The following is a 19404-nucleotide window of genomic DNA, read 5'->3' on the forward strand; positions in this document are numbered from 1 at the left end:
CAACCCACAGTCTTTCAAGATAGTTCATAATTACTGACCTTTATCAAGTTTTGAGTGGCCAAGCCAATATCTTTCAGACGCCACAATACTAGGCAAGAATGCAGGAATGAACTCATTGTTTCCTGCAAACACCCCTTCCATTTCACTCCTCTTTTATTCCCTATGGGAGGGGCCATTCACCGTCCACCTGTGGCCTTACTCCCAAGTCAATCCTTGTTCCTTAGCTGTTCCCTTCGTCTGGCAACACTAGGATCAGGCTCCAGCAGTTTATCTGCCCCCTGATGTCTGACTCCAAAGGCAACTGATAGCTATCAGAGGGCCCTGGCCCCATCTATGCCTCCGATGCAGAGCACTCATCAGAGCCTTCCCCAGACTCCAGGACTGGCCCATGTTCCTCCCACCCTCCTCACTGTCTAAATCTGGTGAGCCACAACATTGGGATAGTACTTAACCACATAAAATCCTAAAGATTATCTGAATGTTTGTTGGTCAGGATTCAGGCCTGGTTACAGAGTGGAAGTTGCAATGCTCCTTCCAAGAGATGATCTGTGGTGGAACCGCAATGTGGGAGTGCAACTTTTCCAGTCTTACTGATTCTTTCAACAACCTTCAGTTCAATTGAACATGGTATCCTTCTGAACTGTGAAAGTTGCTTGTGAGAAACACTGTCTTACTGTGTTCTTCTCCTTGAAGACCGGTTTCAGGAAATGATTGGGAAACAAGTCAACTTTACAAGAACTCCAAAGTAGAGAGCTGGGGGTGCGGTGGGACAACCATGCTTAAGGTCTACATCAAGGGTCCCCAACCCCCAGGCCACGGACTGCTACAGGGCTGCTGACCATTGGGCACCAAGCCACCAAAGTGGTGGGCAAATGCACAAAGCTTCATTTGCACATGCACAGGATTTAGGTTGCGCACATGAAATACTCCCCCTGCTGTCAAAATCGCCAAAGCCACCACCGCTGCTGGTCTGTAGAATCCAAAGGTTGGGGATCCTTGGTCTACATGAAGCCACTATTTGGAAAGATTATGTATCAGCACTGGGTGGAGGTATCACTAATATCTGAATGATACTCAATTGTATAATCTCCATCTCAAGGAAACCATGGTTGTTGTTGGACTTGATTTTGAACTGGTGGCTGAAAGCTATGAGAAGCTGAATGGGAAAAACAGCAAGCAAATAGTTAAATAAAACAAGGGTTAGCTTGGATTTTTTTTTCTATATTTATAGCTGCTTTTCCAGTACTTTTCCAATGTGCCTCACAAATGTTAGTTGACTGATTATGTACCATCAGGTTAGTATCAACTCTTAGTAACCACATTGCTAGATTGTCCCCAAAACAAACCTGGTCCAAGAGTGCACCCATGAGCACTTGTAACTGAGTCCATATACAGAGTCTTGCGTGCTCTGAGCTTTGTTTTCATTTGCAGACGTTTCATTGCCCAAATAGGTAACATCATCAGTGTGATTGTTTCCCTACTACCAAGCAAACAAACAAGTTCTGGTTTGAAAGATTCTTAGAACTCTTGTTCAAGATCTCTGAAGAGAGAACCATTTCTTCCTCAAGAGCACTTTCTAGCATTGCTCCATGTTTCCTTCAAGGTGGCCCTTTCATTAAGAAGCAGATTCAGCTTCTCAACAATTCTGTGAACTTTTCACATAAAAAGGGAATGTATGCATTGAAATCTTGTTGGTTCACCCTCTGGGTCTTGCCTATAGGACTCTTTGTATTTGTTTAGTTCCTAGCTACTTGATAGTAACCATTGAATAATCATCATAGCTGACCAGAGCAGCGGTGGGATTCACTTACCTTCCCTACCAGTTCACAAATGTGATCGCACGGGCCTCGTCTGCACATGCACAGTGCTCACGCATTATGTCAGGAGGGGGGGGAGCCTCCTGCAGCCACCGCTACTGGTTCACCAAACCAGAGAGAACAAGCTGAATACCATCTCTTGACCAGAGGCTTTCTAAAGCCCACATTTAACACGGTCTCAATTATACTATACTGTGATATTGCTGCTATCCAAAAGAAATTAGGGGGAAAATGTGTTTATTGATTGCTGACTCTGTAATCATGTTGTTCTTGAAAGAAAAGTTCAGGAAGAAGAGTTGCGGGAGAATCACCCCTATTTTGACAAGCCTCTTTTCATAGTGGGTCGGGAGCACAGATTTAGGAATTTCTGCCGCGTTGTAGTTAGAGCTCGCTTTAATGCGTAAGTATATGTGTAGCATATGATTTGATTCACTTGTTTTGATTCACTGTATTCTGTTATTAAAAAGCTTCTGCAAAATACCATCAATAACTAATCAGAGACATTTTAACATATCCAGCAATTATGTATTTTGCAAATGTTTCTTGCTTTTATTTTATTTGTTTTATTCTTTCAACCATAAACAGAAACTGGGAGATCTGTATGCACTGCTTTTGAAACATAAATTGACAAAATTGTTTTTCTTTTTTCAACATTTGCAAATGAATTCAGGGATCAGAATGTCATCATGATTTCTGTGCAGGTTGCCCTTGACACCCATTTGAATATTGTGCAAGATTTCAAATGTGGGAGCTGATAGAGAAGAGCATTCCCTCACTTTGTACTTTATAGCAGGGGTGGGCTATAAAAAAATTTTTAGCAAGGGGTTCTCTGCCCAGTTGCTGGTTGGGCATGGCCATGTGGGCATGGCCTAGTTGGCCTCCTGCACCATGACGGGGGGCTGTTTTTGCCCTCCTCAGGCTCCGGAGGCTTTCTCTGAGCCTCCAGGAGGGTGAAAACAGCCTCCCAGACATTTTTGCCCTCCCCAAGCCTTTGCGTGCACCCTGCACTTACTTGCATCCAAAACAGGCAATGTGGAGACTCCTGCGAGGGGAGGGGCGGGGCCAGCCAGGAGTGGGATTTGGGAGTTCTCTGAACTGCTAAGAATCTTAGCTAGAGGTTCTCCTGAACCCCTGCAAACCCACAACAGTGCAGCCCTGTTTTATAGTTCTCCCAAAGCCTTCCAGTCAGCCAGCAGTATGCCTGGACTCCAAAGCCCTCCCTGAGAAAAACTGCATGTGCTCCGCTAAAACAAAGATTATTTTGGGGATAGTCATGACAATTTAAACAGAAGTGGTGTGGTACAAAGCCAGAGCCATACAAACTTTGCAACAGTGAAGGAATACCTGCTGCCACCCAGTTCTTTCCAGGTGAACTGGAACATCAATTCCCAGAGATACAAAACAAGATATTGGATAGCACCAGGTTGAGGATGGATTTAGGGACTTAGATTTGAACTAAAAGAATAAAATACAATATAAATTGTCTTGCTATTTCACAAGACCTATTAAATCACAAATTCTGTTTCCATTCATGGGTAGACAATGTAGCTGTTAATTAAAGAGACAAAAGTTGTCCTTATATGTTCCCAGTGCCTAAAATTAAGTCTGTTTTAAAATTAGGTCTCAGTCTAAACTATATCTATTAACATTAGATTTAAGAAATTGGTATGATATTTTAGTCAATTTCTGTGAACAGTGGGGTCATAAATGAAAATGTTCAATCCTCAAATAGCTATGAATTTGTAGTTCTGTTATTGTTTGTTTGTTTATTTTTTAAAATACTCTTCATTTCTAATGTGGATTGTCTTGTATATTTGTGAGACAGTTTTGTATAATAAAAATTGAACAATAATCTAAACGTTGTTTTTCTTCTCTGTTACAGCTCTAAAACAGATCCTGTTACTGGAGCAGTTAAAAACACAAAATATCATCAACTTTAGTAAGCATAAATGAATTTATGCATTTTCTATATTGATGTACACTTTTTTCCAAACTTATATTTCTCTGGAAAGTGTTTTCTTAGAATAATTATTTCTAAGATTCAACATTATGAAAGATTCTCTTATTTTCACTAGTCCAACTTATATTTGACTGATATTTATAATTTCTGGAGTCTCATTGCCACTTAGTGTGTTCCATTTTATTTTGCAGTGATTTGCTGGGATTGGTTACTTATCTAGACTGGGTAATGATCATTGTCACCATATGTTCCTGTATTTCAATGATGTTTGAATCCCCTTTTCGAAGAGTAATGCATGCACCTACTTTACAGGTAATTTTCTGAAAATAATTGGTTTGGATATAGTATTTTGCAGGGGTGTCAAATTGGATTTCTTCGAGGGTGGATCAGCATTGTAGTTCTTCTTTGTGGGCCAGCGGGGGGATGGCAGGGAGTGGGGGGGAAGCATGGATGTCTCCTGCAGCACTTTAGCAACCAAAATCAGGCATGGGGGGGGCTACACACAGCCCCCCTCACCTTGTTTTCGCTATCAGTGAAAATGGGCTTCCCAAGGCCTCTGTGCAGCCCCTTTTCGGCCAGCAGAGTACTGCTGGACGGCATGGAGGGGGGAAAAAGGTACAGGAGGGTCCATGCATTTTCGGTCCATTTTTGGCAGCAGAGGCACCACAGGCTCATCCTTTGATATTCCTAGGATTTAAGCACCCCAGCCCACGGGCCATGAGTTTGACACCCCTGTCTTACTGTTATTCTGTCAATGTTTTTTCTTTGTTTTTCAGATTGCTGAATATGTTTTTGTAATATTTATGAGTATTGAACTTAACTTGAAGATTATGGCTGATGGATTGTTTTTTACACCGACGGCAGTCATCAGAGATTTCGGAGGTGTCATGGATATTTTTATATACCTTGTAAGTTTTTGTTCTTAAAGTTAATTCAAACCAGTAAAAAGTAGGACCTATGATAAGAGTTAAAAATAATTTGTATCCCTATTGATGTCAGTTTCATACAAAGTTCAGAGTACCTTCAATTGAATATTTATAATATATAAATAATTAGACTTAACATATTTGCAAAAATATACTGCCTGGGGACTATGAATATTTAAAATAAACAAAGAAGTTCCATTGCTTTATTTTCATCATGGTGCTAAAGGTTTTATTTTACAGATGATGAATCATACTCAATGTGTAGTCCTCAACAGAATTAAATCAACATGGAGGGAAGTAAGTACAGGTAGCCCTCAATTTACAACCACAATTGAGCCCAAAATTGCTAAGTGAGAAATGTGTTACGTGAGTTTTGCCCCATGACTTTTCTTGCCACATTTGTTAAGTGAATCCTGCAGTTGTAAAATTAGAAAAATGGTTGTTAAATGAATCTGGTACCCCATTGACTTTACTCATCAGAAGTTCGCAAAAGGTGCAGGAATTGGGTATATCTAGCCTAGTGAAAAGAAGGACAGTATTTGAAGACCTACCACAAAGATGAGGGAGAGAAATTATTTTCTAAAGCACCTGAGGGCAGGACAAAAAGCAATGGATGGAAAGTAATCAAGGAGACAAGCAACCTAGAAATTTCCTAATGGTGAGAACAATCAACCAGTGGAATGGCTTGCCTTCAGAAGTTATGGGTGCCCCATCACTGGGGACTTTCAAGAAGAGACTGGATAGCCACTTGTCTGAAACGACAATGTCTCCTGCTCGAGCAGGGGCTTGAACTAGATGATCTCCAAGGTCCCTTCCAACTCTGTTATTCTATTGGCTGGATCCAGGAAGATTCCCAAGGTGCAAGCCTGCTCCTGAAAAAAAAAGTTCAGGTTCTCCACCTAAAACAGACCATATTCTGAGCCTTGAGCATCAGTAAAAACTCCATTTTATCTAAATGGATAAAGTTTTGTGGTCTGGAGGCATTCATATGGCCCCAAAGACAACCTTGAATTCACATGGAAAAAAAAATATGGCTGAAAGATTAGGATATAAGTAACACATTTCTACTCATTGCATATTTCTACTACTGAAAACTATATAGAAATCTGCAGATCCTTCAAGATACTTCCAAGAAAGTCAATCAGGGGTTTCCCAATATCAAAAGCATTGAATCATACCCAATGAGTACATGAGTTGCCATTACAAAGCAGTATTTCCAATTGTCAACTCATTCAGGTGCTCCAAAAACATACCATTATCAAAAAGGTCACAAATTGCAATACTCCATCTTTCTCTCCCAATATAAATGACCCAGCAGGATTTTTGGTTGTTTTTCCTCTACATTTAGATCTGAAACAGACCAAGACAATCCATTTGATCCAATAATTCAGTTTTCTAATACCATTTCTAATGTAACTTCTTTCATGCTTTATAGTATTGTATTATTTGAATTGGCTTTGATTGGGTTTTTTTCCAAATTGGAAGCACTATATAAATATTGTAAACTAGCTGATAACCTGGTGTTGTCTAGGTATGTATGTATCCCAATCCTGTATTAGAGGAAGACCCCTTGAGGAGTACTGTGAAGTCATTACCATGGCAATTCTACTGTGCTGTACAGTAGAAGTCATTTTAAGGCACAACAGGCTATATCTCAACAGAACCTGAATCCAAAATGTACACTAACTCTGCCAAAGGTACTCTGACTTGACAATATAGATATAATTCGGAGTTATGCTGGAACACACACACATACACAAGAGGTGTTAGGGGTGTCTTACCTCCATAGTATATGTTTCCAGAGAGTAAGTCATCTGTGTACCAAGTTTGGTTGAAATTGCTCAAGTCGTTCCAGAGTTATGCTGGAACATACACACACAGACACAATGATTTATAGATATAGATATAGATAGATAAAACAAAATATAATGCATGCATATATTATTAAATAAAACAGGTTGTGTTAAATTGCCACACATACTCAAAGGGAAGCCACCTCCGAATTTAAGATAATCCTCCAGAAAAAGTAAAATAGAAGGAAATACAGCATACAGCATACACAATAATTTTGTGTTTCTCTCCTTTAGAAAGTAATGTTAATACTCATACATTAATATATCATATTCACATATTGTATATTCGTACATATTTTAATCCATATACCCTTTGCTAAGAATAGGTTGTATTCAAGTTTAATGTAATAAATTGGGTCAGGTAGTCCTCAGCTTACAACAATTATTTAGTGGCCATTCAAAGTTACAACAGCCCTGAAAAAAGTGATTTATGACTGTTTTTCACAGTTATGATTTTTCCAGCATCCCCATGATCATGTGATCAAAATTCAGATGCTTAGCAACTGGTTCATATTTATGACCATTGCTGTGTCCCAAGGTCATGCGATCTGCTTTTGTGACCTTCTGACAAGCAAAGTCAATGGGAAACCAGATTCACTTAACAACTGGGTTATTAATTGATCAACTGCAGTGATTCACTTAACAACTGAGGCAAGAAAGGTAATAAAATGGGGCAAAATGCACTTAACAAAGACCTCACTTAACAACAGAAATGTTGGGCTCAGCTGTGGCCATAAGTCAAGGACTACCTGTAGTGTATGTATGAAACACATTTTAAAACTCACATTATATTTCAGATTATTTTCCCCCTTTCCAAAGGTAAGCCTGATATTTCTATGCTGGATGCCCCAAAACGTTCCTGCTAAATCAGGAGCTCAGCTGCTAATGGTTCTACGGTGTCTTCGCCCCCTTCGGATTTTTAAACTGGTGCCTCAGATGAGAAAAGTTGTTCGGGAACTATTTAGTGGCTTCAAAGAAATCTTTCTAGTGAGTACTACGTATGGTTTCTCTTTCCAAATGCATATTTTTACCAAAGGAAACCATCAAAACATATATTTCATAAGAGCTCTCCAAATACATTTAACGAATTAATCTCTTGAGTTCTTGTCTCTTGTAATTTCCTCTAAATCAGGGGTATCAAACTCTATTTCATTGAGGGACACATCAGGATGTGTCCATGTTTTCCCAAGTTCTGAATACCAAATTTTAGCAAGTGTTAAAAGTAAACTTTGCACTTTGCTATGCATGGGTGAGATGGTTTCATGTAAGCATATGGGTTGCTTTTAAAGAATTTGATTCCTATGGCTGGCAGACTAGGACATTTTTGGTTGTGCACATGCTCGAAGAGAAGATTGTATGAATTCATGACGTATATAACAAGTAGTTTGTTATTTGAACAGGATAGGGAGTAAATTTGATTACAGTAAGCTTACTTCCTAGTGCATATGAAAAGAAGGATGAGAAAAAGTGCAAAAGAAACCACTTAGCTACCATCCTAAAAACACCATTATAGTAACCCATGGTGGGATTCAGTCAGTGTAACAACCACTTTGCTTCGTGTGCGTTTTGCATTTGAAATCAGCACTAAATCTTACCTTTTCCTGCAGCCCCAGTGAGTAAAACAGCTGAGACACGGCAATCCGCTCTGCTGCGCCAATCAGCTGGGCTTCAAACAAAGGAAATATACAATGGAATAGAGCAGGGCCAACTGATCACCAGACCTAACGGTTCGCTTGAATCAGCTGAATCCCACCCCTGCTGTTCTCCTTCCTTGCAGTCCTCTAATGAAAGTCATTGCGTAGCTATTGTTGTTATACAAAATGTAAGAGAAAAATACAGGTGCACTGGAAAAGGTTTGACTCCTTTTCATGTTTTTTTTTTCAGGTTTCAATCCTTTTATTGACATTAATGCTTGTTTTTGCAAGCTTTGGAGTTCAACTTTTTGCTGGAAAACTGGCAAAGTGCAACGATCCGCATATAATTGCAAGAGTAAGAACAACTTTTATGTACTTAGATAAATTCCTCCTTCTTCTTTTGCGCATTTTCATCAACCAATGAGGCTTAATTTATGGTGATATTATGTAGAAACACCCGAAAAAAAGGCATAGAAGTGAAAGTGAAAGTATATGTTCTATAATGTCAAGTCACTTCTCTCTGTTTCATTTGTTTAAAAATATTTCTGGACTTCCTTTTAGAGTGTTGTCCTCTCACAATGGTTTCTACCATATATGTTTATTTAAGCATAAACATATATACATCAATGCAACTTTCAAATAATAACAAATTATCACAAAATGCAATAAATACAAGCAAGGACTAGCTATGTAACTGATGAGGTTTAGTATTTAGCTTAGTGAGAACAGTAAAGTCCAATAATTGTGCCTTTCCCAGGGTTCCACCACAAAAGCGCGTAGGACAAAATCGCGCTCGACAAAAGCGCGCTGTGACATCATCACAGCGCGACGAAAAAGTTCGAAAAATGTAAAAATAAAGCGAAAACCTTACCCTAAGCCCCCCAAACCTAACCCTAAACCTAACCCTAAACCTAACCGTTAAAGTAACGAAAAACCTAACGCTAACCCTTAACCTAACCCTAACGCTAACACTAACGCTCTAAAGCTAACCCTAACCCTTAACCTAACCCTAACCCTAAACCTAAACCTAACCCTTACCTTTATGTGAATCGGCTTGCTTTAATTTAATTTTTATTAATTTTTATTTGCATTTTTCGATCTTTTTCGTCGCGCTGTGATGACGTCAAAGGCGCGATTTTGTCGATCGTGCTTTTGCCGTCCGCGCTTTTGACAGGTCACGCTTTCCCAGTATGTAAGAATTCAAGCATTGAGAAGGAACAGTTTAGCTGAAAGAGTTCCAGAGTCCAGACTGTCAGGGAATGATAATTTAATAGCTGACCAGCTGCTGTAATGTTGTAATACTGTAACACTGTAACGATGATGCAATGGTAGCAATGAGTTAGCAGGGTTATTTGACTGCTACCGCTTTAAGAGGCTGTAATATAAGAGAGGCCCTGTGAAGGCGTATCTCTCTCCATATGTGCTTCCGTGCTCTAGTTGATGATTGCGGACTTTGCCTAGTTCGTGTATATTCCTTGTAGATAAGCCACTATTTGAAAGATAAACCTCTATTTACTGTATTTTGATACTGGGTAGTCTCAAAATAGTCACACTATGCGCACTCTGACAGGTTATGGGCCCAGTCCAGAGAGAAGGCCAGAGTGACTAGAAAAACCAGAGAGAAGAAAAACCCAGTGAGAGCTTGCACCAGATCCAGAGGGACTGTGCATTGTGGTGTGTTAGTGCTTAGTGCTTGTAACGGAAACAGGCAACATGGATTCCGTCAGCGTAATGGGAGGAGGTTCCGTGGTGTCTCAGCTGAATGAGACAAATTGTCTCTGTTTACTGTATTTTGCTCCTGGTCTCAAAATAGTCACACTATGCGCACTCTGACACAGACTTATTCTTCCAACTCTCCAAGCAGATGACTGGTGTTATAAATCTGTGGTTGTTTACAATACATGTGTGGTCTCAGTCAAAGAAAATATTGCTAAAAGTCTGGCAAAGAGTTTCTCATCATAGGTTCTGGCTTCTTCATGAAAAGATTAGCTTCTCTGCATTCCTGAACATAAATGGCAGATTCCCTAAATTAACTCTTGTCTGTTTGCAGTATGCTTTTGTGATTATATTAAAATTTTGGTTTCTTTACAAAATGCGATGTTATATTTCTGATAGGAAGATTGTCATGGTATATTCCGAATAAATGTGAGTGTTTCCAAAAATCTGAATTTGAAGCTAAGACCTGGTGAAAAAAAGCCTGGATTTTGGGTGCCTCGGGTCTGGTAAGTAATGTGTTTTTGTCCTTAAATATAGATTTATTGTTAGAGTTGATGAATAGAATTACTCCTGTGGATTAATCCAATGGAATGATAATTTCCAATCCTAATCCAACAGCCAGAGTCTTTCATCCAAAAGACAGTATATCTAGAGATTATTACTGTAGGGTAAATAACAATAGAATAATGGGCTAGTCACATTGCTTAATTTTCTTGAGTTGCCATTTGTCAGTTTCTTCCCATCAAACATTCTCCTTTCCCCCTCCAAAGAAAGGACTCTTTTTCAAAATTAAGGCGCACAGAAGATCAATGGTATGGAGGGAATTTCAGGAGAGGCTAGAACAAGAGAGCCACTTACGTCAGGGAGTAACAGGTTACTAACCTGGCAATGTTTTAGGACCAGAGCCCTTCCTGTGGACACACCAGCCATTGCCCCAGTCCAGCTTCACCATGCATGCGCGCGTGCCTCCCAATGGCCACCTGATCTTTGGGTCTCTGCCGCACATGCATGGGGGCAGGGCCTTCCCTGATCTCCACAGTTTCCCTCCAGCACGCCCTACCTTTCTCCCACCAGCATACCCTAGCTCTCCTGCATTTCAGCCACCCATGTCTTCCCTGATCTCTGCAGTTTCTCCCCCCAGCTCCCCTTGGCTTTCTCCTGCATTTCTGCTGCCCGTGCCTTCCCTGATCTCCACATGTGCCTCTCCCTGGCAGAAAAGGAGGAGAAAGGTAGGGTGTGCTTGGGGGTGGGGGGAACTCCAGAGATCGGGGAAGGCACAGGTGGCAGAAATGGAAGAGAAAGCCAGGGTGCACTGGGAGGAGAAACTGCAGAGATTGGGGAAGCCAAAACGGGATGCGAGGGTGCCACATGAGGCCCTCCACACCCCATTTTGAGCCTGGAAAGCCTCCTGCACCAACCTGGAAACCAAAACAGCCAGGAGGGCAGAGCGCATGCGCGGGGTACTGCACAGGTACTGCATTTTGGGGATTGAGGCACGTTCACACTTTGGGCACTCGGCACCAAAACGATTAACCATAACTGTTTCAGGATATATTGTGACAAACAACATTGTTTTTACTCCTCATTTCTGTGTTGCATTGCAGGGCTAACCCTCGAAACTTTAACTTTGACAATGTTGGTAATGCAATGCTGGCATTATTTGAAGTCCTGTCATTAAAGGGGTGGGTAGAAGTCAGAGATGTTATCATTCATCGTGTGGGTCCGGTATGTATATTCCTCAATTTGTTAGACTTGTCAGATTTTTCCTATGAATTCCTATTAAGAAGATAATAGTAATATTAATAAAAAATTTATGTTGCAGATTCATGGTATCTACATTCATGTTTTTGTATTCCTGGGCTGCATGATTGGACTTACCCTTTTTGTTGGGGTTGTCATTGCTAATTTCAATGAAAATAAGGTAATACTTCAGATTTTCTGTTTTTCTATAGTAGTTATATTTGTATTGTTACTTTTGTTTTCATGTATAATCAAACAATGTTGTTGAGTTAACATATAGTTGTGTTTATATTAAACACCAGAAATATTATTTTAATTATGAAAATATTTTTGCATCCCATGTAATATAGTGTATACCTAATTATTTTCAGGATTAATTTATAGTAATGGAGTTCAGAATAATATTTCTGAGCCTTGCTATAAGCATTTTTTTTCTTCTGGTTGTTTTTACCAGGTAGGCGACCTGGATTTGATTTAACAAATTTTCAGTAAGATTCTTAATTTTAAAAATTGACAAAACACACACACACACACATACACACACTGGAATTTGAAAACAACCCCTAAAGCAGAAGTAAAATAGAGCATTGTTTCTAGTGAAAGACTCCCTAAAGATTATTCATTCCAATAATAAATATGATAAGAAATAAGCAACTATATTTTGGTGGTAATGGTTTCTATTCTTTTAGGGAACAGCTCTACTAACAGTTGACCAGAGGCGATGGGAAGATCTGAAGAGCAGATTAAAGATAGCACAGCCTCTTCACCTCCCGCCACGCCCAGGTATCTAGATTTTTAAAACTCAGATTCAAGAGATAATGTAACCACTAAGCAATAATGCATACTGATCAAATGCTTGCATCATTATGTGCCATCAACTTAAAGTTGAGTCTTAGCAACCATATAGATAGACCTCTGGGATTATCCATCCCCAAACTTCTCACCCAAGATCCTTCAGGTTTCCAGCAGCGCACTCATCACCATTATAGCTGAGTCATTCATATTGTTGCTGGCCATCCTATTTTCTTTCTTTCCATCTTTCCCACCATTAATAGATTTCTCAAGGGAATTGGGTCTTCACATAACATGTCCAAAATTATAATTTGAGTCTTATCATTTGTGTCGTGAGTAAGAACTCTAGATTAGTTTGTTCTATGATCCAGTTTTGTAGATATGATATCACTGTTGCAATATTTGAGGGGCTGCTACAAAGAAGAGGGTAGCCAACCTATTCTCCAAAGCACCTGAAGGCAGGACAAGAAGCAATGGATGAAAGCTATTGAAGGAGAGAAGCAACCTAGAACTAAGGAAAAATTTCCTGACTGTGAGGACAGTTAACCATTGGAATGGCTTGCTTCCAGAAGTTGAGGGTGCTCCATCACTGGAGGTTTTTAAGAAGAGATTAGACAGTCATTTGTCTGAAATGGTATAGGATCTCCTGCTTGAGCAGGGGGTTGGACTGGAGGACTTGTGGGATCCCTTCCAACTGTATTATTCTGTTCTGTTTCCCAAAGATGTTTTTTCAAAGGGCAACTGGACTTTGAAAAAACATCATTGTTTGAAGCAACTGAAGTCTTCAGTTCTGAAGAAGCTACTTGGATGAGAAGTGAAATGTCTTCAAGGAAATGTCCAGTTGCCTTTTGAAAAAACACATTTGGGACAACCATGACCTGGGTGACTGAGAATCTCCATAGACATTCTGTTCTATTAGTTTGTTATTATTTCTATGATCATGTGTATCCATCCCATTAAGCCCAAAGGAAGTCTGGAATGATATAGGATCTCCTGCCATGGGAAGGAGGTTGGCATAGAAGACGTCCAAGGTCCTTCCATCTTATTATTCTATGTTCTGTGATATTCTCAGGCATCTTCTCTAACTCCAGAATTCAAAAACATCCATATTCTTTTTATCCTGCTTCTTCAGGTCCAGCTTTCATTTCCATAGAATGTCATAGAGAAAATTATTGCCTGCATGCTTCAGATCTTTGAAGCTATAAACATAGCACGGTAACTGAATATCTTTTCCAAGGCTTCTTGACTTTCATAACTAGAACTTGCAGATTCTTTACATTTTCAAGTATCATAGTAGTTTTATCAATATAGCTCAAGTTATGGATGTGTTTTAAAACTACACTCATCTTTTTCCATTCAAGCCTGCTTCAATATATATTCGGCATATAGAAGGAATGAATAAGAAAGTATACAGCCTTATCTCACTCCCTTGTCATCCAGGAACTAGTCTGTTTTGCTATTTTCTGTCTGGATTGTGACTTCCCATGTGTAAGTTGTTCATTAGGATAATGTTATTTTGAGATTCCTATTTTCCTAAGGATATTCCACATCTTGGCATGGCCAACCCAATCAATTGCTTTTTATGATCAATTAATTCTTTTTTGAAGTGTATTTTTTATTAATTACACAGTATTCATCAGAAATAATGTCTCATGTTTCTCAACTTTTTCTGAAGCCAGCTTTGTAGGGTGCAAATATGTCTGCTTTGCTAACACGTGACAGTAAGGATATTATAGTGTATTGATTAATATGTGCCCACAACTAACAGTTACACTGAGGGGGGGGAATTCTTAGAAGCCATTGCAAATAGGGGGCCTAAATAAACTTTTGCTTTTATTTTGTTTTTTTCAGATAATGATGGATTCCGAGCTAAAATGTATGACATAACCCAACACCCATTTTTCAAGCGAACCATTGCCGTTCTTGTACTGGCCCAATCTGTGCTATTATCTGTTAAGGTACTTTTAAGGTGCTTTATTAACTACTTAAAAACAAACATAAAGAGGATAAAATCATTGTGTTTATAATAAATAGGAAGCAATTGTGGTAGAATTTTAAATAGAAAAGAAAATGAGTTTTTTTTCATAAACTCTTTTTATCTTTTGCATAAGTGGGATGATCAAGATCCAGTAACTGGTCCATTAGCTGCAATGTCAGTTGTCTTCACCTTCATATTTGTTCTAGAGGTAATATATATTCAATGTTTCTATAAATGTTCAGATTGATTTGCCTTGTGTCATTTATTATACATTATAATATTAGAAGATAATATAGATACTATTTATTAATTACATTTATAAGTCTCTTGAGTCCATCATTACCCCAAGTGGCGTATATAAATTTAGAACAATTCAATGTAAAAAGTAAATCTGGAAGCATAACACTGATTTGATTAATCCAATTGTCTTCATAGGAATCGACTTTTACTCTAACCCATGGCCAGGGAAAATCCAAGTTTTAAGGGCTGTCTTAAATAAGATAAGAGTGAGTGTTATACAGTATGAATCTCTGAGGGAATATCATTCTAGAGCAGAGGTGTCAAACTCAATTTCATTGAGGGCCACATCAGGATTGGGTTTGACCTTGGAGGGCCAGGTTTGATGTGAGCGTGGCCATTATGGTGTGAGCATGGTGGGCGTGACAGAACCGCACCTCCGCAGACATGGTTTTATAAACTTATAAAAATAGGGAGGCGTACATTTCTGCGATTTTGTTTTTTTAATACTTGCCTGATCTACTTGATCACTTTATGAGAGAGAGACCAGATCAAGTAACAGACTCCATAGGAAGACTAGAACTATAAATTATTGACATAGGCTAGTAGCAGAATCCTGCAAGCCTGAAAGGTAAAATATTTTATTTTTCCTCCCTTTTATAATCTTCTGAGTCAAGGACGGCCACCTGTAGTACTCTGGAACATACAATTGATACCTTAGATGAATTTATATGAAAGTAGTCCTATCCATAGTTGCCACCTGCTCTTCAAGCAAGAGTTGTGAATCCAAGTAGTCTTCAAATTGCACACCAATTCTGAAAGTAGTGCAACCCCATTCAGAACTAAAAAATTTAAAAAGTTGGGACTGGGTTGTCCAAATACCCTTAGCCATTCAGCTTGTCAAATTTGAACAAGCTGTTCCTGAACCTGATCACAGAGAAAGGAGAATTACTACCTTGACACCATATCTCCCAATCTTAATCACTGCGAGTGGTATAAAAGGATTCCATTGACCTTTGAGTATCAAAACTCATTAACATCAAGGAGATGCACTACCCGCATCCCAGCTCCACCAGAGGTCACCTGTGAGCCTATCACCAATGTCATCTCAATACCATGTCCTAATCTGAAACCTGTCTGTAAGGTATACAGATTACGGTAGCTAAAATTTTCAGGATTGTCTGTCTGAAGCTATAAACATTCTTCTGTCACATGACATATAATCCAAGAAAAAAGGAGATGCTTTTACAAGCCAGTGAAGGCTAATGTTTTGTGTTTGAATGAAGAATTTTAGAAGTATTAGTACCTTACTCATAAGGTTTATCTAAAATACCTAAAAATGGGAATCTCAGCCCTGCTCCTGTATCGACTTGGTCCGTGTTAATGGATGGTGACAAAAACACTATAGGGTTAAGTTAATTAAAATCATAATGAATGGCAAAAGGAGAGGCTTTGTCAATTTTTCATGTTCTTGTGACAGATTTCATTTATCCTTAGATTAATCAACTTTCTTTAATTAATCAAATTAGATTAATTAGATTTTCAGAAAAAAATATTTAATGAATCAAATTAGATTAATTAGATTTTCAGAAAGGTTGGCAGTTCAGTAGTTCAAATCCCTAGTGCCAACCTACCAATTTGAAAGCTTGTAAAAATGCAAGTAGAAAAATAGGAAGCACCTTTGGTGAGAAGGTAATGGCATTCCATACACCTTCAGCGTTTAGTCATGCTGGCCACATGATCATGGAGACATCTTCGGACAGTGCTGGCTCTTCAGCTTTGAAATGAAGATGAGCGCCTCCTAGAGTCAGGAACGACTAGCACTTATGTGCAAGGGGAACCTTTACCTTTTACCTAGATTTGTTTTATTCTTAGAAAGGGGTCGATCAAACACTAAACACAGTATTCTTTTTCTGCACTAGCAATTGTAACTAAAGTTTAATTGTGTGTGTTTGTGTGTGTGTGTGCATCTTGTAACATTTTCTTGTTTGTTTTTTTCTCATATATATTTTAATCCAATAGTCATATTAATTTTCAGTAATTATCCATTTGAATATTATTGAACCATAACTTTGAGGAATCATTCCAGATTATACAAATAGTACCTATATATTTTTACAAGGTTACGATGAAAATTATTGCCATGTCACCTGCTGGATTTTGGCAGAGCAGAAGAAATCGTTATGATCTCTTGGTGACATCATTAGGGGTCATATGGGTGATTCTCCACTTTGCCATAACGGTAAGTTTCAAGAACCAGTTTGTCTATTCAAAGCATGCAGGATATTTTTCCTCTTTTTGCAAATCTGCAAAATGTACAATTCATTGAGGCTTCATCTTGCCTTGTTATGGTCATTCCTGAAAAGACAAGTTTTTTTTTTTGTAATTACAATTAATATTATAACTGAGCTCATTCAGACAGCCACAAATGATTTTAACTAGAATTAATAGAATGCAGTTTTCAAAGAATTCTTCCAGAAAGTAAACACAGTTTACTAAATATTTGCATTGGGCTTAGTTGTTATCGTTGTAGCACATCTGTTTATAAACTGTACCATGTCAGGCCTGGAATGGAATTTTACTTGACTGAATATTCCTTCATGCTAAAGTATTCCTGTCTATTAACATTTTTCCCTAATAGTAAAATCAATGCTAGAGAGAAGTTTCTTAGTCCTGTGTATACTTTATGTTAGCAATTGTAAAAAAATAATAATAAACTTGATAAAATGTATTCCTACAAAAGCTGCTTACATGACTTTAAAAGTAAAGTTGAGAAATTCATGGAAGATAAATTATGACTTTAAAAATAGTGCCATTATATTTTGTATTGGTCAAGTCAGTGTTGAGTGCTCTATCTAGTTCTACTTAATGGTATCAAAGGTACACAAAATTAGAATAAGGGCAGAGAAGATCAAAGAGGATTATAGGCAGACTGAAAATTAAATCTAATTTATGTTTCGATTATGTTAAAGCAAAGATAACTAAGAGAAACATATAATAGAGCTTTTCAAGTATCTGAAGAGTTATCCATCAGAAGAAAGTTAAGACCTGTTTTCTATCATCCCATAGAATAATTGCCTTAAATTACAGGAAAACAAATCAGTTAATCTCTATGGAACCTATATGTCAGACGCAACATGCTTTTGGATATGGATACCAGTGGATGGGAGCAAAGAATGGAAGAGAGCTATTGTCTTGATTTCTCTGATTTTTAGAATCAGTTGTCTCCCTATTGCTCCACAGTGGGTTGAATCAGTAATCAGTAATTGACACATTGGGTTTTATTAACTTAATTGTAAATCAGGTAACAGATAAAACTAAAACTGCATGTTATAAATTAGGCAGAGGAAGACCTGCAGAATAAGTAACTCTTACCTGAAGCACATAGCTGTGGCTTAGACATGCCCAAGAAGAACAGGTCTTGGTGCAGTCCAGTAGTCAAACCCATTACAGTCTACAATGCCTCCAGTCCAGAATTGTAAGCCAAAGATCAATTTCAGAAACAGTCAGGAATGAGGGGCCACAGGAACAAGGTTTAACAATGGAAAAGTGTTTCCAAAGAGGGGGGATACTTTTAAATAACTGGAGTTTGAATCCTTATCTAATTAGGGGATTCAATGTACTTCACGCTTAAGAAGGACTCCTGATTTCCATGTCTCTAACCTCCTTTGCTTAGTGTTCTCCTAAATTCAGGAACTGACTTCTTGTACTCTGAATCAGGAGCCACCTGTGCTGATTTTGAGTCATTCTGAGTGCATCATTATTCTCAGTTAGTTGACAGCTTCTTGACTCTCCAGCCACAGGCTGAGACTTTGCCAAGTTCTCTTCAGCCTCAGGATCAGAGGTTTCCATTATTTTGACTGAAATAGTTCTCTCGGGATAAGGAATATGTGGTTCAACAGATGATCTGTTGAACTGTTAGTCCTTTTTATATATACATATGAGGTCACATTTATGATATGAAGCTATTTCTTTCTAACAAGTTCCATGTAATAACACCTGAATAATGCAAGAACTATGCACTCAATCATTTGATGTATTATATAAAAGCTGTATTGGTTGTTGTGAAAGTAAATCCTGAGTAGCTCTGAGTAATTAATAATCAGTAACTCTTCTAACACTGATAACTTTATGTTTCAGAATGCCTATACATATATGATGGGAGCGTGTGTAATTGTGTTCAGGTTTTTTTCAATCTGTGGAAAGCACGTAAGTATCCATGAGGATTTTTCCCCCATGCTTACACATTACACATTAAGTAAGTTGGACTGCTTTATTTTACTGAATTGAGGCTCTTATTGGTTTAAACCAATACTCTGTTATAGCCTAGGAGTAAATAATAATGAAAAAGGAACAGCTACACAATCAGAATTAGAAATATGAAAAATTGTTTAGTTTTCATGCTGCAAACTCCATATAGATGGAAGCTGACAACAAAAACATCCACAGAATGAATGAGTATATAAGTGTTTGCACACAATAGTAACATCTTCAAAAAATAAACATCAACATGAGACTTTTAAACATCCTCAGCAATAAATTAACAAAACCTTTACCAATAACATTCCAACCAGGGGTGAAATTCAGCAGGTTCTGACAGGTTTTGGAGAACTGGTAGCAGAAATTTTGAGTAGTTCAGAGAACTGGCAAATACCACCTTTGGCTGGCCCCAGAGTGGGGTGGGAATGGAGATTTTGCAGTATCCTTCCCCTGCTACGCCAACCAAGCCATGCCCACAGAACCAGTAGTAA

The 19404-nt window shown here is 38.4% G+C and overlaps 1 protein-coding gene across 2 annotated transcripts in view; it reads left to right on the forward strand.

Moving 5' to 3' along the window:
* Positions 1 to 19404, forward strand: part of NALCN (sodium leak channel, non-selective) — a 237133-nt gene that overhangs the window by 205085 nt on the left and 12644 nt on the right. For both annotated transcript variants that reach the window (XM_087726865.1, XM_087726866.1), the window contains 14 exons: positions 2095 to 2217; positions 3700 to 3756; positions 3969 to 4089; positions 4554 to 4685; positions 7376 to 7543; positions 8441 to 8545; positions 10306 to 10412; positions 11511 to 11631; positions 11729 to 11827; positions 12336 to 12429; positions 14290 to 14396; positions 14550 to 14624; positions 16776 to 16895; positions 18794 to 18862. In XM_087726865.1, coding sequence (XP_087582991.1) covers positions 2095 to 2217; positions 3700 to 3756; positions 3969 to 4089; positions 4554 to 4685; positions 7376 to 7543; positions 8441 to 8545; positions 10306 to 10412; positions 11511 to 11631; positions 11729 to 11827; positions 12336 to 12429; positions 14290 to 14396; positions 14550 to 14624; positions 16776 to 16895; positions 18794 to 18862 — 1498 coding nt within the window. The remainder of the gene's footprint in view (positions 1 to 2094; positions 2218 to 3699; positions 3757 to 3968; positions 4090 to 4553; positions 4686 to 7375; positions 7544 to 8440; positions 8546 to 10305; positions 10413 to 11510; positions 11632 to 11728; positions 11828 to 12335; positions 12430 to 14289; positions 14397 to 14549; positions 14625 to 16775; positions 16896 to 18793; positions 18863 to 19404) is intronic.

The sequence above is a fragment of the Thamnophis sirtalis genome, unplaced genomic scaffold (genome assembly GCF_051295495.1).
Source record: "Thamnophis sirtalis isolate CommonGarterSnake01/CBP01778 unplaced genomic scaffold, rThaSir2_p1.2 scaffold_12, whole genome shotgun sequence".
Classification (NCBI taxonomy): domain Eukaryota; kingdom Metazoa; phylum Chordata; class Lepidosauria; order Squamata; family Natricidae; genus Thamnophis; species Thamnophis sirtalis.